Source organism: Schistocerca serialis, chromosome 1 (assembly GCF_023864345.2).
Source record: "Schistocerca serialis cubense isolate TAMUIC-IGC-003099 chromosome 1, iqSchSeri2.2, whole genome shotgun sequence".
Classification (NCBI taxonomy): domain Eukaryota; kingdom Metazoa; phylum Arthropoda; class Insecta; order Orthoptera; family Acrididae; genus Schistocerca; species Schistocerca serialis.
The window spans coordinates 608,953,767-608,977,935 of NC_064638.1; the positions used below are offsets into that span (position 1 = coordinate 608,953,767).

The 24,169-nt window shown below is 41.9% G+C and overlaps 1 protein-coding gene across 1 annotated transcript in view; it reads left to right on the plus strand.

Annotated features, from left to right (window-relative positions):
• LOC126477701 (uncharacterized) overlaps positions 1-24,169 on the plus strand; it is an 81,273-nt gene that overhangs the window by 43,280 nt on the left and 13,824 nt on the right. Inside the window, exon 7 of the mRNA XM_050103639.1 lies at positions 9,625-10,965. Within this exon, the coding sequence (XP_049959596.1) occupies positions 9,625-10,965 (1,341 nt within the window). The remainder of the gene's footprint in view (positions 1-9,624; positions 10,966-24,169) is intronic.

The following is a 24,169-nucleotide window of genomic DNA, read 5'->3' on the forward strand; positions in this document are numbered from 1 at the left end:
TATGTGCATCAATTCGTTCTGTTAAGAAACTGATCAGTGGAGTAGGGAAAGTTGTCCGCCATAAATTTTTTAGGCCCTCCTGAAGCTAGACATTGTTAGCTAAACTTTTTATAGCTGTTGGAAAACTGTAGAAAATATCTTCATTGATGAAGGGCACCTTTATGAACTAAAGTGAGTGACCTTAAGCCACATTCCTTGTATTGTTTCTATGAATTGAACTGTTGGTTTAAAAAGAGAAGTATATTACTCATAACAGTTTTCATTAAGGTGTTAACTGAATAGCGACAATGAAAGGTGGATGTACTGTATTATGGGCTGTACTAGAATTCAGTGTTTAAACCAAGTATCAGTGTGTCAAAGTATTTGGTACCTGTTTTGTGCAGAATTTTCTCATCAGGAAAGAGGGAAGGAGAGGGAAAGACGAAAGGATGTGGGTTTTAAGGGAGAGGGTAAGGAGTCATTCCAATCCCAGGAGCAGAAAGACTTACCTTAGGGGGAAAAAAGGAAAAAAGGACAGGTATACACTCGCGCGCACACACACACACATCCATCCGCACACACACAGACACAAGCAGACATTTGTAAAGGCAAAGAGTTTGGGTAGAGATGTCAGTCCAGGCGGAAGTACAGAGGCAAAGATGTTGTTGAAAGACAGGTGAGGTATGAGCGGCGGCAAATTGAAATTAGCGGAAATTGAAGCCTGGCGGATAACGAGAAGAGAGGATATACTGAAGGGCAAGTTCCCATCTCCGGAGTTCTGACAGGTTGGTATTAGTGGGAAGTATCCAGATGACCCGGACGGTGTAACACTGTGCCAAGATGTAGTGGCCGGCACCAAGGCATGTTTAGCCACAGGGAGATCCTCATTACCAACAAACACTGTCTGCCTGTGTCCATTCATGCGAATGGACAGTTTGTTGCTGGTCATTCCCACATAGCAAGCTTCACAGTGTAGGCAGGTCAGTTGGTAAATCACGTGGGTGCTTTCACACGTGGCTCTGCCTTTGATCGTGTACACCTTCCGGGTTACAGGACTGGAGTAGGTGGTGGTGGGAGGGTGCATGGGACAGGTTTTACATCAGGGGGCGGTTACAAGGGTAGGAGCCAGAGGGTAGGGAAGGTGGTTTGGGGATTTCATAGGGATGAACTAAGAGGTTACGAAGGTTAGGTGGACGGCGGAAAGACACTCTTGGTGGAGTGGGGAGGATTTCAAAAAGGATGGATCTCATTTCAGGGCAGGATTTGAGGAAGTCGTATCCCTGCTGGAGAGCCACATTCAGAGTCTGATCCAGTCCCGGAAAGTATCCTGTCACAAGTGGGGCACTTTTGGGGTTCTTCTGTGGGAGGTTCTGGGTCTGAGGAGATGAGGAAGTGGTTCTGGTTATTTGCTTCTGTACCAGGTCGGGAGGGTAGTTGCAGGATGCGAAAGCTGCTTTCAGGTTGTTGGTGTAATGATTCAGGGATTCCGGACTGGAGCAGATTTGTTTGTCACGATTCGTGGCAAACGAATCTGCTCCAGTCCGGAATCCCTGAATCATTACACCAACAACCTGAAAGCAGCTTTCGCATCCTGCAACTACCCTCCCGACCTGGTACAGAAGCAAATAACCAGAACCACTTCCTCATCTCCTCAGACCCAGAACCTCCCACAGAAGAACCCCAAAAGTGCCCCACTTGTGACAGGATACTTTCCGGGACTGGATCAGACTCTGAATGTGGCTCTCCAGCAGGGATACTGTTGTGACTTGGCAAGACAGCCAAGCCACTATGAGAGGAAGCCGAAGGCACGCGTTTAAGCTCACGCAGGCTGGCGTGAGGTCTGGAACAGTTAAAGGAATAGAGACTAGCAAAAAAGGTATGTAGCTTCTGGAATACTTAACTTTAATCCATAATTGGTGAACATCGGTCTGACGGTACATGCATCACAAGATAAATAGCAAATGATAATGGCGCCTTGCTAGGTCGTAGCAAATGACGTAGCTGAAGGCTATGCTAACTATCGTCTCGGCAAATGAGAGCGTAATTTGTCAGTGAACCATCGCTAGCAAAGTCGGCTGTACAACTGGGGCGAGTGCTAAGAAGTCTCTCTAGACCTGCCGTGTGGCGGCGCTCGGTCTGCAATCACTGATAGTGGCGACACGCGGGTCCGACGTATACTAACTGACCGCAGCCGATTTAAAGGCTACCACCTAGCAGGTGTGGTGTCTGGCGGTGACACCACATTCCTCCCCCACAAATCGGCGTACGGTTGTGTTATAAGGCATCCGCCCGCCGTGGGGAGGACCCCATGTTGACGTATGCGACGAGGTGGGGAGCCTAACAACAGGCGAGGCTGTGCCACCCGCACCCTGCCATTCGGTCTGAGGGGAGCTAGGAAACGCCTGAAAACCTAGTCCAGGGTGCACGCCAACATGCGGTGTATACGCCCTTAGAGAGACAGGAGGGGCCGAAGGGTCGACCTCCATCGAGCAGGGGCACCCGACGGGCGAAGACGACCAATGGTCCGGAGCGGGCAGGAGTTCCATTGCAGAGGACAACTGGTCACGGGAAGCGATCGGCGGCACGTGACCCATGGAAGCGCCCGGCGGGTGCAGCGACCCGTCCACTGCGGGCGTTGCCGGCGGGAGAACAGGCGGCAGCGTCGCGTCGCCATGGGGCAAAATGGAAGGCAGCGTCGGTAACACTTTGGGCTGAGGCGAGCCAGTAGATGGGTGCCCAGGGCGCTGACCGGACGGCACTGTCGCTGAAAGCAGATGGGGAGCGGCAGATCCCGTGCGACGACAGAGACGCAGCTGATTGAGATGCCGGCGCACCTCACCAGAGGCCCCCAAAACCAGATGCATAGCGCGGCCGAGGCAGCGAAGAATGCTCCCTTCGAACCAACGCCGTGAACCTCGATAGGTGCGATAGTATAAAACGTCGCCTGGGGCAAAAGCAGGTGTGCCACTGCACAGGAACCTGATGCGGCGGATGTAGCAAAGACATCAAGGTTCGAAGAGGGCGACCGTGAAGCAACTCAGCCGGCGAGCGACCATCTCGAGGCTGAGAGCGATACGAGGACAAAAAGAGCAATAATGCGTCCTCCCGAGGATGCGACTCTTTCAGCTTCAACACCTGTGACTTGAAAGTCCTGACCAAACATTCAGCGGCACCGTTTGACTGTGGCGAAAACGGCGCGTACGTCAGATGTTGAATACCATTGGCCTTGCAGAATGACTGAAATTCTGCGGACATGAATTGTGGGCCATTGTCGGAAACAATAGTCTGTGGAAGACCTTCAATGCAAAAGATAGCGGATAACGCTTGGATGGTGGCAGAAGACGTCGTGGAAGACATCCGGACAACAAAAGGAAAAGTACTGAATTAATCTACCACAACTAACCATCGAGCATTCCAGAATGGACCAGCAAAATCGATGTGTAAGCGTTGCCAAGGGGAAGTGGCTTTTGGCTATGCAAAGAATTTCCGCGGTGGTGCGGATTGTTGTTCGGCACACGCCATGCAAGAAGAGCACATATGCGTAATCGCAGCATCGATTCCGAACCAAGTACAGTGCTGACGAGCAAGTTGTTTCGTTCGCACTATACCCCAATGTCCTTGGTGGAGAAGCCATAAGACAGAGGACTGTAACGAACGTGGGACCACGACCCTGGACTGATCATTATCAGAACGCAACAGCAAAACACCACGTCGAACAAAAAGTCTCTCCTTGTGAGCAAAAATTCGGCGAACCAACGGATCCTCGATCCGTGACTTTGACAAGGGCCATTGCGTAGCAACAAAATGCAGAACGGTAGCAAGGACAGGGTCAGCAGCTGTGGCTGTAGCTACACGATGAAAATCAATCGGAAACGATTCGACCACGTCATCGGTTTCCGCATCAATGAACATGCAAGCAAGTTCGGAAGAATCGAATGCTCTATCCTCAGCAACAGGCAAGCGAGACAACGCATCAGCGTTTCCGTGCTTAACAGTGGACCGATACAAGATATCGTAGCGGTACTGCGAGAGGAAAATAGACCAGCAAATGAATTTCTGCGCTGTACGCGGAGGTGCAGGCTTTTTCGGATGAAAAAGCGATGTCAAAGGTTTGTGGTCTGTGATGATGGTAAAGTGACGACCATACAAGAAATCATGAAATTTAGTAACACCAAATACTAGAGCCAAAGCTTCCTTCTCGATCTGTGAATAATTTCTTTGCGCAGACGAGAGCAATTTGGACGCAAAGGCAATAGGGTGATCGTGCGATCCATCTTTGTGCGCAAGCACAGCACTGATCCCGAAATCCGATGCATCCACCATCAACAAAAGGGGCTTCTGGGGATCGAACGGCATAAGGCAAGTATTGGAAAGCAACGCCGATTTCAACTGGCGAAAGGCGCGTTCGCATTCCGTCGTCCAGACGAACGGAACACCTGTACGGCGTAAGCGATGAAGCGGAGCTGAAATGGAAGAGGCGTGGCGCACATATTTATGGTAATAATTTATTTTTCCCAGCACATTCTGTAGCTGCTTCAAATTCTGCGGCGAAGGTAAGTCTTGTATGGCACGGAGGTGCTCTGGACTGGGATTTATGCCTTGGGCATTGAGTACATGGCCCAGATATGGCAAGTCACGAGCAAAAAACACACATTTGTCCTTCCGCAAGCGAAGACCATTTTGTCGCAAGACCTGAAATAATGTTCTGAGATTGGCTAAATGTTCTTCTTCCGTCTTTCCAGAGATCACAATATCGTCCAGATAGTTTGCTGCAGTAGGGACCGACGCACAAACAGTTTGTAGATATTGCTGAAACAATGCAGGGGCGGATGCACACCCGAATGGCAGTCGTTTGAATCGATACAAACCAAGATGCGTGTTAACCACCAAAATGAGCTGGGATTCTTCGTCCACCGGTATTTGCAAGTACGCATCTGCTAGGTCCAACTTCGAAAAATATTTACCCGGGCACAGTTTGTCAAAAAGATCTTGCGGGCGGGGTAATGGAAAAGTTGCAATCACTAGTTGTGGATTCACTGTTGCCTTGAAGTCCACACACAGTCTCAATTTTCCGGAAGGTTTTGGCAAAATTACTAAGGGTGATGCCCAGAGAGAAGCCTGCACACGTTCAATTACACCTTGTGATTCCAAATCGTTTCATGTTTTTGCGACCTCATCACGCAATGTGTGGGGAACATTGCGCGCTCTGAAAAATTTCGGTTGCGCGTTTACTTTCAGTTCCAAATGTGCTTTATAGTTCTTAGCGCAACCGAGGCCCGGTGCAAAAATGTCTGAAAACTCTTCACATAGACGAGAAACACTGTCTGAAGGCACAGTCTGGTTCACTGATAGGACCTGATTGACTATAGACAAGTCAAACAACTGAAATAAATCGAAACCAAACAAGTTCACTGCAGAAGAAGAACGAAGGACGTAAAATGACACAAGTTTTGTTTGTCCTTTGTATTCTGCAAGAAGGCTGCACTGTCCTAACACAGGGATTGCTTGTCCTGAATAACTACTGAGCTTAACATTTGCGGCACGCAACGGAGGGCTGTCCAGCTGTTTGTACGTGTCTCGATTGATCAAGGAAACTGCAGCTCCGGTATCGAGCTGGAATGGTATCACGTTGCCATTAATGTCCAAGTCTACAAAAAGTTTATTGTCCTGCTGACGACAAGAGCGACTGTCTCGTGCAACGTGAACTGACACTGGTACAGAATCACTTGCGTCTTGACGGGATGTCCGGCGATGTCAACGCACACTATTTGTGGGACGAACACAGTCACTGTTAGAGAGAGTGGCACTGGGCGGAGTGGAATGACTATGAATTTCCATGGGCAAAGGTTCACGAGCCTGAGTATTCTGGGTTCGATTTCTATTCCGGCGCAAAGCAAAGGGCCTGGAATGGTTGTGAGTGTCCGTTCTGAGCTTTTTCTGGCAAACACTTTGAACATGTCCTTTTGTATTACAGAAAAAGCAAATAGCTTGGTGTGACGGGCAGTTATCACGCGAATGTCTAGTAGCACATCGCGGGCATGATTTTATCACTGCATTTGCTTGCTTGCGCGGCACACGTGGCTGAGAGCTTGGCGGCAGCTGCGCGGACGGGCGCGAGGGCTGTTTACTGTTCCGTGCAGCGCGCCTGGCGGGCCGGTTAACCTGACACATGGCTGGTGAAGTTTCAAACGATTCCTGAGCAAAGTCAAGTGTGTCCTGCCGATCCAATATGTCTATCACTTGTTGAAGGGAGGGACTGACTAGTTTCAAAATCTGTTCCCTTATACGAACATCAGAAACGTTCTGTGCAATAGCATGACGTACCATAGTATCTGAATAAGGGAGTCCACATTCACACTCAAAAGCACAATCCCTAGTAAGGCCTTGCAAGGTTGCAACCCACTCCCGATTAGTCTGTCCTGCCGTATGTTTTGTACGAAAGAAGGTATACCGTTTGGCAACTACATTGACTGATTCTTTGAAATATGCATTTAATGCAGACAAAATTTCTTCAAAGGACAGAGTTGCTACGTCGCATTGGGGAAATAATTTCACTATCACACGGTACGTCTGGACGCCGACAGCGGAAAGGAGAAAAGGCTGCCACTCATTACCTTGAATTCTGTAGGCGGCGAGATGGAATCCAAATTGGCGGGACCACTCCGTCCAGCTTTCCAGTGCCGCATCAAAAGGACGAAAAGGTGGTGCAACTGCGTGTTGTGGCTGTGGGAGCGGTGGAGCGACGGCCGCCGCATTGTTTTGCATTGCACGTTGACCCTGGACGAGCTGTCCAAGGGCATCCAGTAGGGCCTGCGTCTGCTGATTCTGTAAGCGATAAAATTCGGACAGTACATCTGGAGATTGTGGCGAAGCCATGACACAAGTAAAGCAGTCTGTATAGTTACGAACGCGAATTGGCTCGTCGCCAAACTGTTGTGACTTGGCAAGACAGCCAAGCCACTATGAGAGGAAGCCGAAGGCATGCGTTTAAGCTCACGCAGGCTGGCGTGAGGTCTGGAACAGTTAAAGGAATAGAGACTAGCATAAAAGGTACGTAGCTTCTGGAATACTTAACTTTAATCCATAATTGGTGAACATCGGTCTGATGGTACATGCATCACAAGATAAATAGCAAATGATAATGGCGCCTCGCTAGGTCATAGCAAATGACGTAGCTGAAGGCTATGCTAACTATCGTCTTGGCAAATGAGAGCGTAATTTGTCAGTGAACCATCGCTAGCAAAGTCGGCTGTACAACTGGGGCGAGTGCTAGGAAGTCTCTCTAGACCTGCCGTGTGGTGCGCTCGGTCTGCAATCACTGATAGTGGCGACACGCGGGTCCGACGTATACTAACTGACTGCGGCCGATTTAAAGGCTACCACCTAGCATGTGTGGTGTCTGGCGGTGACACCACAGATACGACATCCTCAAATCCTGCCCTGAAATGAGATCCATCCTTCATGAAATCCTCCCCACTCCACCAAGAGTGTCTTTCCGCCGTCCACCTAACCTTCGTAACCTCTTAGTTCATCCCTATGAAATCCCCAAACCACCTTCCCTACCCTCTGGCTCCTACCCTTGTAACCGCCCCCGATGTAAAACCTGTCCCATGCACCCTCCCACCACCACCTACTCTAGTCCTGTAACCCGGAAGGTGTACACGATCAAAGGCAGAGCCACGTGTGAAAGCACTCACATGATTTACCAACTGACCTGCCTACACTGTGAAGCTTGCTATGTGGGAATGACCAGCAACAAACTGTCCATTCGCATGAATGGACACAGGCAGTCAGTGTTTGTTGGTAATGAGGATCACCCTGTGGCTAAACATGCCTTGGTGCACGGCCAGCACATCTTGGCACAGTGTTACACCGTCCGGGTTATCTGGATACTTCCCACTAACACCAACCTGTCCGAACTCCGGAGATGGGAACTTGCTCTTCAATATATTCTCTCTTCCCGTTATCCACCAGGCGTCAATCTCCGCTAATTTCAAGTTGCCGCCACTCATACCTCACCTGTCATTCAGCATCATCTTTGCCTCTGTACTTCTGCCTCGACTGACATCTCTGCTCAAACTCTTTGTCTTTAAATATGTCTGCTTGTGTCTGTATATGTGTGGATGGATATGTGTGTGTGTGCAAGTGTATACCCATCCTTTTTTTCCCCTAAGGTAAGTCTTTCTGCTCCTGGGATTGGAATGACTCCTTACCCTCTCCCTTAAAACCCACATCCTTTCGTCTTTCCCTCTTTCCTGATGAGGCAACAGTTTGTTGCGAAAGCTTGAATTTTGTGTGTATGTTTGTGTTTGTTTGTGTGTCTGTCGACCTGCCAGCACTTTCATTTGGTAAGTCACATCATCTTTGTTTTTTAGATATATTTTTCCTATGTGGAATGTTTCCCTCTATTATAACCATATATATATACTCTACTTTTTGTCAATTCATGCTGTATGTTTGAAATCAAATAGCAGAATATTTATCAGAAATGTCAACAAAACAGTTTTTGTTTAGTGAGTAATAATATTGCTTTTGTATATGCAGCGGGTCCTTCCTGAATCTCACAGCATAGCGATATGTTGCTATAAAGAATAGAGGATCTTAAATTTGAAGATCTTTGTAAAGGTATATCCATTATACTTATTAGTCAAACACAGTTGGCTTGCAGCTTACTTTCTGGAGCAAATGTTTATTACCACAGTAAATTATTAATCATAATAGAGTGAAAATAGGTAAAACATGTCAATCTTTTCAGATAAATACTTAATATGGTAAGTAACATAGTAAGAAAAGTTCTGGTAGAATGCAAATAATTTAGGAGTAAACAAGACCACTCGCTGGATAGTAGAAGTGTTGAGTTGTTGACATCCACCTGAAAGCTAATAAAAACTTGATGGCTTTCGAAAAAATCCTTTAACAAGATAGAGAGCACATACATGTGTGGTGTCTTCCCCCACCCACAACCCCTGCCATCGGGGTCCTTCCCTCCCAGTACATCCTTCTCTCCTGTAATCATCCTGATCTCAGTCTCTGATAAACCATTGCATCCACACCATCCTCCCAACAGTCCCACTCTTCTTCGTCCTTTCACCCCCTCCCAATCCAGACCTCCATGTCGCGTCATTGTGCATCGCTCAACCCAGTAGCACCAGTATCCGTAAGTCACAATACTATCCCTTACACCTGCTGCCTCTTCTTCCTACATTCCTATTCTGCACACCAGCTGCTTTCCTTGATATAGCCCTTTTCAGAGTTGCTATACAGTATTTAACTGTAAATTCTTGAAGTTACTAATGAACAAAGTGTGTGAGGAAGTTTCATTAGATTACAAGAGAAGTCATACGTCCTGTAATAAGTTTGTTAGTTGTGTATAAAGACAATATTTTTGCACACATTTTTATAGTAAAAATACATTGATCAGATGAAGCATAAAAAATTGAGATCAAAGCATATATTTAGCCTACATTTAGCATCTCCTTGTTTTTACTGTGAATGAAAAAGGGAGCAAAGTAACTAAAACTGCAAGTAACTGTATTTGGTACACTCTAATTTTTTTTTTCTGGACTACTAACGTAGATGTACTAGAAGAATGGGTGTATGATATTTTACCACACGTTCCACTTCTACTGTAGTTCTTTGTTTTAGGTCTCCAGTGGAAAACCACAGACAACAAAGGAACAGTTGTCGTCTATGAAGAGAGATACTTCAAGAATATTTACAGTGCCAGAAGAAAAAGAAGATGGAGAACATGTTGAAACTACTACTAGTTTCAATGGCTTAAATGGAGAAAATGCATCACTAAACAATGACATGCCTGACAAACCTTCATATAGTATTGCCGCAACACCATTAAAAGAACTGAATGTTGGTAAGGTGTTGCATGCAAAGGTCATGTCAATATGTCGTGGCTCAAATAATACAGTGAATGATGATGAGTCCAAAAGTGAAAAAGTTCCTTCTTTCCTTAAAAGAAACAATGAGATGATACTTAAACAAAAGACCCTGAAAAATTCCAAGTCAATCAACAATTTTTTGTCAAATTACTGTGAAACTGAAGGTCACAGCCTCAGCTTAAATGATATTAATAAAAACACAAAGATCACAAGTAAAAGAGTTCCATTAAGGTGCTACAGTTTTGGTCTTCCACGAGTTACTCGGAAATTGTGCCATGAGGAAGACATTTCTCCAGAAGAAAAATTATCTCCAGGGAAACATTTTTTTAATACAATTACAGATCCTCTGTTTCCTGTTTTTCGTTGGGATGGTGTACCAATATCACATTCCCTATTTGATGAATATGTTTCACGCCATTATGAGCTTTTAGATATGGAGAGAACACAAGAAAATACTGCTGCAAGTAATGTGAAACTTGTGTCCCATGAGGATGAAATTAGTGTACCTGATGTTAGCCATTCTTCAAATGTAACAACCGAAAACCACGCCAACTCCAGCAGTTTGCAGTCTGCTCCAACTGGTCAAATTGCAAGTGCGTCAGATAATGGTGCTTCATTGTCCAAACAGGAAATGTACAGACGTTCTCTTAGCTTACCTTTAAAAACAATTAACATGATTGAAGATTGTGGAGACAGTGATCGACAGAGATCTGTTTCATGCTGTGAAGGTGAGGTTGACTCTCCAGTGCTACCAAAATATACTGGTCCATTGCAACTCACCCCTCTTCTGTCCAAATTGAGTTTGTTAGCTCATGATGAAAAGTCAGGTGGCATCAGTGAAAAAGATAAAAGCTTTAATGAACTTTCAGATTTAAAATTTTCAAAAATTCATGAAGAATCCATTTTTCCCGCCAACACAGAGAATAGAAAGTGCACAGAGAAATCTGGTAACACCATAAAAGTGGAGGAGGAAGTCCACCAATCAGCATTACCAAAAGAAGCCTGTTTATATGTATACAGGCAGCAGCATATGACCATGGCACTTGTGTTAGAACTTTCTGCAGCTCAGGATCCTGAGATTATTCATTCACTGGTAAGTTCTAACTGCAAATGCAGAGTTTCATGGAAATGACAAGTGTTTATTTAATTAGCCAGTACTGTATTTAAACTTCATATTATAGAGAAAAGAGGAAACAAGGAAATTTCCAAAATGATCTTCCCACTCGGTAACAGAATGTACGCTGTTGTGAAACATTCTGATAGTTAAAAACTGTGCTCCACACATGACCTCATATTCAGATCTTTCAGTTTCATGAACAATGCATTTACTGAATGGGTTACTCAGGACAGCCTTCCAGAGTTTGGAAAGTATGAGAGAGGTAATGTCAGATTGACGTCCTGAGCTGTATTCGACAGGTATATGGATAGCTAATTTGTAAGACCATAGTTTACAATAGACAATTATTTACCTGTGAACTGCATCTTTTGATGTCATTTTCATTTTCTGGTTAATTTTAAAGTAGTAGATGTTCACCTAACACTGCAAAAACTTGCATATGTCTTGGCAATCAGAACGTAGACCAAGTTCTATTTGGTTTTGTTTGTATGATGCAGTCATGATCAATATGTTAACTAAAATGTCCTGTGGGAAAAAAACGTATATATATTGATGGATGTGTTAAGATAAGTTGGAGACAATATGTTACATGTGAAGTGTCACTACATAACATTGCACTGTACCTTACTGCCAGTGTGTAAACCAGTCTCCTGCGATCTCAAGATCAGTTCATATAGACTGTTTTTACTCTTTTGAAGATTAAGAATAATTGTCTCGCACAGAAAATTTCCTCTCTATGAACTTTGTATTTGTTAGTGCTGGTGAGATAGTACTGCTGAAAATGGAGACTAAATTTTAAAATATGTAATGACTTTTACATGATGGTTTCATAGACTTGAGAATATTCACTAGGAATTTGATCATGGTTTTCTTAAGGACTGGTTATTCAGTGCTTCAGACATATGATTTGATTTGATTTGATTTTTTTTATTGGTCCAGTTTTATCATACAGCACAAATTGTACAATTGATATTGGACAGGTCAAAGATGAGTTACAATAATATGTAGTCTTAGCAAAATTGTAGGCAAATTAAAAATAGGTACCTATTAAATTAATTTCAGAAATTCTCTGACAGAATAGAAACAGTGCTTTATTAGAAATGCCTTTAGTTTAGCTTTAAATATCGGATGAGAAGCATTTTTTATTTCCTCTGGTATCTTATTGTGTAGTATTACACCAATGTTAATTATGCTCCTCTGATATGTGGTTGTTCTGTGATATTTTTGATGTATATTTGATTTCCCTCTGGTACTACAGTTGTGTACATTTTTTGTAACAATGTGCCTGTTTTCAGGATGTAGTCCCTAGAGAACAAGATAGTTGCATAAATGAATAAACTTAGAACATTAGAACACACAGCTCAGTAAAATAGGATTTACTGGACTCCATCTTTTTAAGGCCACAAATTATTCTTAGAGCTCTTTTTTGCATTCTAATAACCTTTACACTGTGAGTTGAGTAGCCCCAGAAAATAATCCCATATCAGACTAGTGAGTGGAACTGTGCATAGTATGCCTACAGTACTGTTGTTTTGCTTGTTGTAGCCTTTAAAATTCTTAGGCCATAGTACACAGATGATAGTTTTCTAGGTAAGTTACTTATATGTGTGTCCCACTTTAAGTCTTGCTGAACCCACAGACCCAAAAATTTTGTGACACTTACATTTTCTAGGGGATCATTTTTAATTGTGCTTGAATAGGCATTTGATTAGTTGGAGCAATTAAATGAAAATAAACACACACAGTTTTTTCAGTATTTATAATGAGCTTGTTTTTTGTGAACCACTCAGAAAGTCTTTTCATAGAACTTTCTGCTGTGGACTGCAAAGTTTCTGGACTGGATCCAGTGAGCAATATGCTGGTGTCATCGGCAAACAGGATAGTTTTTGTGGGACTCATATATTGAACTAAGTCGTCCACATAAATCAAGAAGAGTAGTGGACCTAAGATTGAGCCCTGCTGTACACCATATTTTATTGGTAATTTGCTAGAAAGAAAGGAGTTGTTTCATGTTTTATTCATTTTGTTGAATTCATACTGAGGTGATACTTTCTGCCTGCAGTTTTTTAGGTATGAACACAACCAGCTATGTGCTACACCTCTTACTCCTTGTCTTTCTAATTTTTCGAACATAATGTTATGGTCCAGGACATCAAAGGCTTTTGATGGATCTAGAAAAATACCTGCAGCTAATTTATGTTGATCAAGGGATTTTAAAATGCAGTCTAAGAATTCGAAAATTGCTGTCTGTGTAGATTTAGACTTTCTAAAACCATGTTGTAGTACTGTAAGAGGTGCATATTTATTTATGAAACTTAAAAGCCTGTCATAGAAGAGTTTTTCTAGAATTTTTGAGAAGGAACTTAACTGTGACACGGGTCAGTAGTTTGATATTTTTTCAGAAGAACCTTGTTTTAGCAGTGGTGAAACTTTTGCTATTTTAAAAATGTCTGGAAATACACCAGTTTTTAAAGAGAGGTTGGAAATTTTTGCCAAGGGGTTTGCTGTGTGGTGAGCACATGCTTTTAATTTGAAATCAGGTACTTCATCAAGACCACTTGACATTTTATTGCTTAATGATTTAATTTTACTTGTAATTTCATTGGGGTTTGTTTCATAAACATACATAGAAGCAGTCGCGATCACTGACTTGCTGGAGAAACTTGGGGCTGGTTCTTGACAGTGTACTTGAATGAGGTCTTCAGCTAGTGAAGTGAAGTATTCATTGAATTTTTCCACAACTGAATTTGGGTCTGTGACTTTTGAGCCTTCTAGTGTTATGAAACATTCTTTTTCTTTGGAGATGAACTACAATTTTCTTTCTTTATAACTCTCAACGTGGATTTCATTTTGTTAGATGAGTTTCTTATCAAATTGTCATTCCACATAATTTTTGCCTCTTTGACTACTCTACCATAGATTCTTTTGTAGGCTTTTGAATAATCTGCGAATTCTTGGGTTACTCTATATTTCTTACATCAGCACTGCAGAAATCTGTTTCTCTCACTGGTAATTTTTATTCCTTTAATTATCCATTGCTTATTATTGTTAGGTTTACTGTTTTTACTACTTTTGGAAATGCTTCATTAAAATAGTGAAGAAAGATGCTCCAAAAACTCACGTACATGCTATCAACATTTTTCTGAGTGGCAATGCTTTCCCAGTTTTCATTCACCAGTAAGAGATTAAAAATTCTAATGTTATCTTCAGAAAAGGTTCTTTTTTCGACTATTTTTTTGGAACTACTACTACTTGTTGGCATTTCTATACACAGCAGCTGTGCCTCATGATCACTGTAACCCATGCTCAGTACTCTGCTCGCCAAACTAAGTTGTTTCTGAGATGAATATTTGGTCAATAATGGAATTTGTGCATTCTATTAATCTTGTTGGGCAGTGTATTGTGGGGATCATATTGAATGTATTGGTCATATTTATCAAAGCATCTCTGGTGCTGCTGTCTTTTGAAAACTCAATATTGAAATCACCACAAAGCACTATCTTCATATTTAGTGTACTGATCCTGTTCAACAGAACCTCTAGTTTATTCATGAAGATTGGCAGGTTTCCAATTGGTGCTCTATATATGTTAATAACTATGAAATTAAGCTCTGGCAGTTTAGTAAAGGAAAGTTCGAAGTCTTTTTCAATTGGGTCAATATAACTTTTACTGACACCACAGAACTTTATTTGTTCTTTCACAAAGATAGCAGTCACCGTGTTTGGAAAACTCTCGGCTAAAATGACTTGCTAATCTATATTCTGAGATTGAGGTTGATTTTACTTCGTCATTTCGTAGCCAATGTTCAGTAATGCAAATTATCTCTACGTTTAGTGCATACTGGAGTAGTGCTTCCAACATAGAAATTTTATTTGTGAGTGACTGAACGTTATGGTGTAGTATAGCAAAATCTGGGTATTTAGTAACTTTAGTTGAAATGGTTTCTGATTCTTTATCTAATGGCATTTCTAATACAGCACTTACCCAAAAAAATTTTCGGTATCTTTCTTGTGTGTGGCTTCTGTTTGCTGGTGGCAATCAGCAGGTGAGTTAACTTCTGGAGCTTGTATAAGTTTTGCTTCATCCACATCTGTCCTCTTTGGTTTAAACCATTTCATAATTTTCGTTTGGCTGACAACTTGATTGTTTGTTTCTCACCTAATTGGTTTAAACCACTTGGTAATTTGTGTTTGGCCGATGGCACAGCTTGTAACTCGTCTAAAGCACTTATTAATCTCCTTTTGTTTGTCACTTATACTTTTTTCTTCACTCTTCTTTGAGATGCGAGTACATATTTTTTTGGCTAGTAATTTCTTTCCTGGCATATTTAAATGAAGTCCATGGACTGTATGGAACCTTTGCTCCAATCTGTTTATATCTACAATATTGACATTCTTAAAGTTAGTGCATATTTCAGTGATATACTTGTTTGCAACATTAATTTTGCGGTTCACACATGACCAGGGTGGTAAATCATGACGATGTGGGATGTTCACAATGAATACATTTGCGTGGGTTAAATTATTTAAACATTTCCTCATTTCTGTAATAATCTTCTATGTCTCGTTTCTATAGACGTCATTTGATCCTCCTATTAACACAGCGAAATCGTCTTTATTCAAACTATCCACGTCAGTTGATGTTGTTAGGTCCGTTATTTCACTCAATGGAGCCCCTGGCTTTATGAAACCAGATGCCTTCAAACTACATGTTCTCATCAACACTGCAGAAATTTCACGGTCATGGCTATCACGTAACACACAGATTGTTTTGTGTTTCACACTTATTGTAAAGATTTAGGTTCTTCAATGTTCTTCAGTTTGCAGTTTCGCTGGAGATGCGTTCTTTAACGTAGTTACCTTTGTTGCATTGAAGTCTGTGGTAGTGTAGGTGTGCGCACTTATTTTTGGAGTTTTTAGAATCTCTCCTGATGCAGTATTTTCACTGTTTGACCTACTTACAATGAGCAATGGTTTGCCTACTTTGTTTTCCAACTTTTCAACCCTTTCCAATATGTTCACTGAATCCATAGCAGAAACCACTTCAAAAGAGTTTTTTTACACTAAATGTTCACTGTCTTTCAGATCTTTCACCTTCTGAGTACAACTTCATTCAGTCATTATCTTCCATCTTCCTGAGACCGAGTCTTCTTTCTTCATTAGCGTCTCACGTTTTTCAGATTGTAGTTTACTTATTTCCACCTTTTAAGCGTCGATTGTAAACTGTAGACTGGATATCCTTTTGTTCAGCTTCAGTATTTCATTCTTACAACTTGCACACCTTTTCCTTTTACTACCGAAATTTACATTTTTTCGTGGAGACACATGATACACTTTCGACTTGGCCGCCATTTTTAAAACTGAAGTGCTACCTTGAGCAGCATAGAGATGGAGAAACAGTTTTGGAAAAAATCATGGCTAGAGAGGGTTCAAAGCGGTGGTTTTGGTGTATTCCAACTGGTGTATTCCAACACAGAAAAAAAAACTTTCATAAATCAAAACTTCTTTAGGGGAGGCAAATTTAATTGTTGTGCACCTCTGGTTCTTGAGCTATTTTCTTATTACATTCGACAGTGATTAGTTGTATTCTAAAAAAGACTGCGTTAGAGGCCATTCTTTCCATAGTTAATAAGGTGTGTGATTGTCACTTTGGCATATTTGTTGAAGATGGGGACTAGAGGACTCCTTAAGCTTTCCTGGCAGATATGTTGTAAATAGTCTTCATGGGTTTGCCACTGGATCACGTTGTGCAAATTCCACAATATTTCCTCTGAGTCAACATTTTGGAAACATAAACATGAGTCCTACATGTATCTAAATTTGTGGAACTCAGTTTCATCCACAACATAAGTGTAGCCTCGCAAGAATTAGTTGTGGTTCTGTATAATTTTGGGAATGGATTTTATCTGGCAGAACTGATGTTTTTGCTTTGGTACCTTAAATGGCAGTCAATATTTCTGTATCACAGAACATTTAATGTTATGTAGTGTGACAGTTTGATTGCTCTCTAGATGTGATCCAACTTAAGATTCTTGTTCCTAGTACTATCCTAGTACTATTATATGTCTGATTATTTGCTTTGGAATGCGTGGTTAGCAAGAATGTTTTGGTTATGAATAATACACTGAAATAAAACAAACACAGAAATCAACTTTGTCCATAATATGTTTAAGTTGTATGAAAACTGAAATTTACATAAGCTTTAGGGAGAAATAATGCAGGTGCCTGCCACCTCCCCTGAATGCACCTACAAGGTACACACTGGCATGATCCTTACAAATCCTCTTCCATTCTGTTCGTCCCTGTCCCCACCAAACATCCATGCTTGCATGCATATGTACATCGCCCAAAAACTAAGCAATTTATTGCCCTTTCTGTGTGCCTGTCGCAGCATAGCACTACTTGTATGTGGCAAATAGAGCTCTGATTTCATAAATGTATTACTGATTAAAAGTTTGGTTTTCAGAATACTTGGAGCCTTTAGCAAAAATTTCAATAGTCCAGTGATAGAAACATGATACAAATAAAACATTGTCTGAAAGACCATTACAACCAATAATCTACATCTACATACATATTCCGCAAGCTAACATATAGTGTGTATTGAAGGGTATCCTGTACCACTACTAAACATTTCCTTTTCTGTTCCACTCGCAGAGTGAGGGAGAAACGACTGTCTATATACCTCTATAAAAGTCTTAATCGCTCTAATCATACCTTCATGGCCTTATGCAAAACGTACGTTGGCAGTAGTAGAATTTCTATACAGTGAGCCTCAGATGCCAGTTTTCGAAATTTTCTCAATACTGCCCTTTAATAACACTTGTCAGTTGTTTGAACCGACCAGTAACAAATCTAGCAGCTAACCTCTGAATTGCTTCAATATCTTGCTTTAATCCGACCTGGTGTGGATCACAAAAACTCGAAAGGTACTCAACAGTGGGTCGCACTAGTGTCCTGTTCATAGTCTCCTCTTTTTTTAGAGCTGACTGCCATTCATCACACCAACTAGAAAATTTGTGTAAGCATCTTGTATCCTCCTACAATCATTGAACAATAGCACCTTTCCATTCAACACAGCATCATCAGCAAACAGCAGTCCTATCACATTTCCTTGGTGCTCTTCTGAGGATACCATTGTCTTTGATGGCCACTTGCCATTGAGGATAATATATTGGGTTCTGTTACTTAAGAAGTCTTCAAGCCATTTATGTACCTGGGTATAATTAATTTAATTGTATTTTCGCACTACTAAAGCAGTTATAATCTTAATTTCAAATCCAGTGTACCCAAAAGCTATATACAGAATTCTATAGTTGTAAAAGCTTTTTCAGTTAGACCATATAATGGTAAGAGAGAAATTTCAGAACCAAATTTTAAACTGCAAAACATTTCTAGGTGCAGCTATGAACTCTGTCTATAATTTATTGATTAAGAACTGCAGATTAATACCGAATAAATTAAAGAAGATGTGAATAAATTGAAAAACCCAGAGGTTGAAACCTCCTGGCAGATTAAAACTGTGTGCCCGACCGAGACTCTAACTCGGGACCTTTGCCTTTCGCGGGCAAGTGCTCTACCATCTGAGCTACTGAAGCACGACTCACGCCCGGTACTCACAGCTTTACTTCTGCCAGTATCTCGTCTCATACCTTCCAAACTTTACAGAAGCTCTCCTGCGAACCTTGCAGAACTAGCACTCCTGAAAGAAAGGATACTGCGGAGACATGGCTTAGCCACAGCTTGGAGGATGTTTCCAGAATGAGATTTTCACTCTGCAAGGTTCGCAGGAGAGCTTCTGTAAAGTTTGGAAGGTAGGAGATGAGATACTGGCAGAAGTAAAGCTGTGAGTACCGGGCGTGAGTCGTGCTTCGGTAGCTCAGATGGTAGAGCACTTGGCCGCGAAAGGCAAAGGTCCCGAGTTCGAGTCTCGGACGGGCACACAGTTTTAATCTGCCAAGAAGTTTCATATCAGCGCACACTCTGCTGCAGAGTGAAAATCTCATTCTGGAAACCCAGAGGTTGTTGAGTGTTTGAAAGTGAGCTTTGGGCAATAACTGACAGAAACAGAGGAAAAGGATACAATATAAGAGTGGTAGCTTTGAGAGATTGTATGGTGAAGGCAGCCAAGGATTAAATAAGCCGAAAGTCAAGGCCCAGAAGAAATCCTTGAATAATCCAGGATACATTCAACTCGACAAAAAGGGAAAATATGAAAGTGAAGCAGGTGGAAGGGGGTGGATCATATAAAAAACTGTTACTGACAGAAAAAAAAGCCAAACCAGGAAAGGCTAGAGGAGAAATGTAAGAGGGTTTTGATACTTGCATGACTGTATATGAGATGGGAAAAAAGATACTGCAAGAAGAATTTGACAAAATTTGAAAAAGTTGAAACCAGTCACCTAGAATGGATGACATTTCCATGGAATTATTGAGATACTTGGTAGAGTGAGCTGTAACATAACAGTCCCACTTTGTATACAAGGTATATGAGACAGAGAAAAATACCCTCAGACATCAAGATAAAGAAAATCATTCCAGTTTCATAAAAGGCAGGTGTGAATATGAATCTCTGAGACACTGCACATCAGGCATATAAACTACGCCCAATACCTTAAAAACATATTACTTCCAAGCAGAAGCAAAACAGAGTCAGTCAAGCTGTGAGAAATGCAAAACTCGGGCATCTCATACAATAACTGACAACAGAAATGGACCACTGCCCTATGGAAAAACCTGTGTAGTCTTGGTATAGGCAAAGTAAAAGCTGCAACTGATCCTACAGTTCCAACCGATGAACTGAACTGGTGCTTCACATTACTTACAACCACAGTTGAACCACAAACAAAACAGACTCATTGATTACTTCATGGGAGTAAGTGACTGCAGCTCCGAAACATTCTATCTAAGGCATGTTACTCGCAGTACCATCAGAAAGCCATCATATGTATCAGATCAGCATCTACTGGACATAATGACATCACAGTCCAAATGATGAAGTGTATTAATGACCCACCACTGCCCAATATAACACATTATTGTCAACCAGTCTTTAACCACAAGTGTTTGGAAACAGGGACTAGTTAATCCATTACTTAAAAGGGACATTGCCTCAGTACCCTCTGATTACTGACCTATTTGCATGCTTCCTGCACTGTCCAAGGCATTAGGACATATTGTCCATCACCAACTAACAAACCGAGCGAGGTGGCGCAGTGGTTAGCACACTGGACTCGCATTCGGGAGGACGACGGTTCAATCCCGTCTCCGGCCATCCTGATTTAGGTTTTCCGTGATTTCCCTAAATCGTTTCAGGCGAATGCCGAGATGGTTCCTTTGAAAGGGCACGGCCGATTTCCTTCCCAATCCTTCCCTAACCCGAGCTTGCGCTCCGTCTCTAATGACCTCGTTGTCGACGGGACGTTAAACACTGACCACCACCACCACCAACTAACAAATGACTTAACTACAATCAACCTACTAGGCTAGACTAATGTTAATCAGCATCTGTGAACATTGCAGCATATTACCTGCCTTAATAAAGGTAACAGATGATCTGAATCTTGCTGCAGATGCACGAGAGGCAACTATCATACGCTTCTTAGACTTCAGCAAAACCTTTGACACTGCTGAGTATTCGGGAGGACGACGGTTCAATCCCGCGTCCGGCCATCCTGATTTAGGTTTTCCGTGATTTCCCTAAATCGCTCTAGGCAAATGCCGGGATGGTTCCTTTCAAAGGGCACGGCTGACTTCCTTCCCCGTCCTTCCCTAATCCGATGAGACCGGTGACCTCGCTGTCTGGTCTCCTTCCCCGCAACAACCCCCCCCCCCCCCCCCCCCTCCCCAACTGTTGAGTATGATATTTTACTTGCCAAACTGAGCAGCTTAAATTTCTTGCCAAGTGCAGTGCAAGAGTTTTGTTCATACCTGTTGTTTCACCGCCAGTGTACCATATCCGGAACCATAAAATCACAGTGAAGGTGGGTAGTATTAGGCATCCCTCAGGGCCCAATGTTAGGTCCTATAATCTTTTCATTGTGTATAAATGATATTTCATTAGTTTTGTCCTCCTGCAAATACTACATGTACGCTGATGACTTCCAGCTGTACCCGAGAGCAAAACCTTACCTGAAGACAGCTATCAAGAATCTCATTACTGACCCGGGTGCACTATCAAAATAGGTGGAGCGCATATAGAGTTAAAGCTCAGCCCATCCAAAACCCAAGCAGTACTTAATGGTAATTCTGGGCTCATTAGCCCAAAATATCAGGAATGCCTACAATCTTTAACTGTAAATGGGAAAAATATCAACTTCTCTCCTTCAGCAAAGAGTCTAGGAATAATTATAGTAGAAAATCTAAATTGGACTGAGCACATAACTGCAATGAACAAGAAGGCATCAGCATCTCTCTAAGCCCTACAGAAATACAAAAAAAAGTCTCTATCTGGACCTGAATAAGAAACGTGTACAAACAGTTATCCTTCCAATTATTGATTAGAGTGATGTTATTCTGGAAGGCCATTCTCAGGAAAGCTTGTGGTACCTGGAACTGGTGTGAATGCTTGTGTTCATTATACCTTTGATGTTCAACTCTGTGATCATATTTCACCATATTATGCACAAATGTCCTGGCTGTATGCAGGCAATTGATGCAAAGATTTCCATACTCTGTCTTATTTACTGGCTTATTAATGAAAACTGTCCCTCATATCTCTCATAAATCTTAAATGTCTTGTCTGAACAATGTGACAGAAACACATACTCCTATCAAAACAAAATTCTTTGTGTCCCACTCCACACATTGTTCAGCTTCTTTCTCGAAATGCATCTCAGTAGCAGGAACCTGACTCTGGAATAACATCCTACATTATATTATACAACTGAGTAACATCATCATCTTCAGAAGATAATTAATGACATATCTGCTAAAGCAACATTAAGGATTACCATTATTCCTGTGTGCACTTGTTACCCTTTTACATCCTTCTTTCCAACTTTCCTTATTTCCCAGCATTCGTAACCATTGCAGTCTCCTTGAATTTCCTTTCCCCAGAACTCACCATACCAAAAAAATCTATTTTGTACACACACAAATTATTCTTCTGTCTGCCACTATCGTTATTGTCATCATTATTCTTATTCTTCTAGTTCTTTTTCGTATTGTTATCATCATCATCATTATCATCATCATCATCATCACTATTAGTGGCAGCAGCTGCAATAGTACAAGTACTGCCAGTATTAACTTTATTACACCGAAGAGCCAAAGAAACTGGTATACCTGCCTAATATCGCATAGGATCCCCACGAGCACACAAATGTGCCACAACACAATGTGGCATGGACTCTACTGTTGTCTGAAGTAGTGCTGGAGGGAATTGACATCATGAGTCCTGCAGGGCTGTTCATAAATCCGTAAGAGTACAAGGAGGTGGAGATCTTTACTTAACAACATGTTGCAAGGCATCCCAGATATGCTCAGTAATGTTCTTGGTGCCCAGCAGAAGTGTTTAAACTCAAAAGAATGTTACTGGAGCCACTCTGTAGCAATTATGATCTTGTGGGGTGTTGCATTGTCCTGCTGGAATTGCCAAAGTCCGTCGGAATGCACAATGGACATGAATGGATGCAGGTGGATGCTTATGTACATGTCACCTGTCAGTGTCATATGTAGACATATCAGGGGTACCATATCAGTCCAACTGCATGTGCCTCACACCATTACAGAGCCTCCACCAGTTTGAACAGTTCCCTGCTGACATGCAGGGTCCATGGATTCATGAGGTTGTCTCCATACCTGTACATGTCTAGCCATTCGATACAATTTGGAATGAGACTCGTCTGAGCAGGCAACATATTTACAGTCATCAACAGTCCAGTGTCAGTGTTGACGGGCCCAGGCGAGGCATAAAGCGTTTGTTGTGTGGTCATCAAGGGTACATAAGTGGGCCTTCGGCTCTGAAAACCCATATCGATGATGTTTCATTGAATGGCTCGCATGCTGACACTTGTTGATGGCCCAGCATTGAAATCTGCAGCAATTTGCGGAAGATTGCACAGCTGTCATGTTGAACGATTCTCTTCAGTTGTTGTTGGTCCCATTCTTGCAGGATCTTTTTCCAGCCGCAGTGATGTCAGAGATTTGATGTTTCAGCTGATTTCTGATATTCACGATACACTCCCGAAATGGTCATATGGAAAATCCCCATTTCAATGCTACCTCGAAGGTGCTGTGCCCCATTGCTCGTGCACTGACTATAACACCACGTTCAGACTCACTTAAATCTTGATAACCTGCCATTGTAGCAGCAGTAACCAATCTAAGAACTGTGCTGGACACTTGTTGACTACTTGTCTTATATAGGCATTGCTGACCACAGTGCCATATTCTGCCTGTTTACATATATCTGTATTTTGAATATGCATGCATATACCAGTTTCTTTGGTGCTTCAGTGTATTGCATACGCAGTACAATTTACTCACACTGCCACTTGAGACACTCAGATCATGTAATAACATTTGTCATATTAAAATTGATATTTCTTAGGTAATTATGGTGTAAAAATGGTACTGTATGTGTGAAACCATGGTTCAATGTAAGACTTAAATAAATAAAATAAGTAAAAATACTACTGAACCATCAGTTTAATAAGTCACGGTTGCTAGAATGATAAGAATTATTGACAAAAGACTAGCAAGATTGGTAGAAGCCAACCTAGGGGAAGAGCAGTTAGGTTTGCAGAGAAATGTAGAAACATTCAAGGCAATGCTGTCCTTACAACTTACTGTAGAAGATGGACTGAAAAGGATATAACTAACTTTTTAGCATTTGTAGATTTAGGGAAAGCTGTTGACAGTGTTTATTGGAATACATTATTTGATATACCAAAGGCAGCTGAGATACAATAAAGAGAGTGGAATGTTGTCTACAGCTTGTACAGAAACCAGATTGCAGTTATATGAGTCAAAGGATCTCAGAGGGAGGCAGTAGTTGTACAGCGACCCGCGACCCAACAGTAAACAAAACCCGAGGAGAAATTTCGAAAGGAAATTAATGTTAAGTGAGAAAAAGATTTGCCATTGACATTATAGTTCTGTCAGAGATGGCAAAGGACTTTGAAGATCAGTTGAATGGAATGGACAGTGTCTTGAAAAGAGGTTATAAGATGAATATC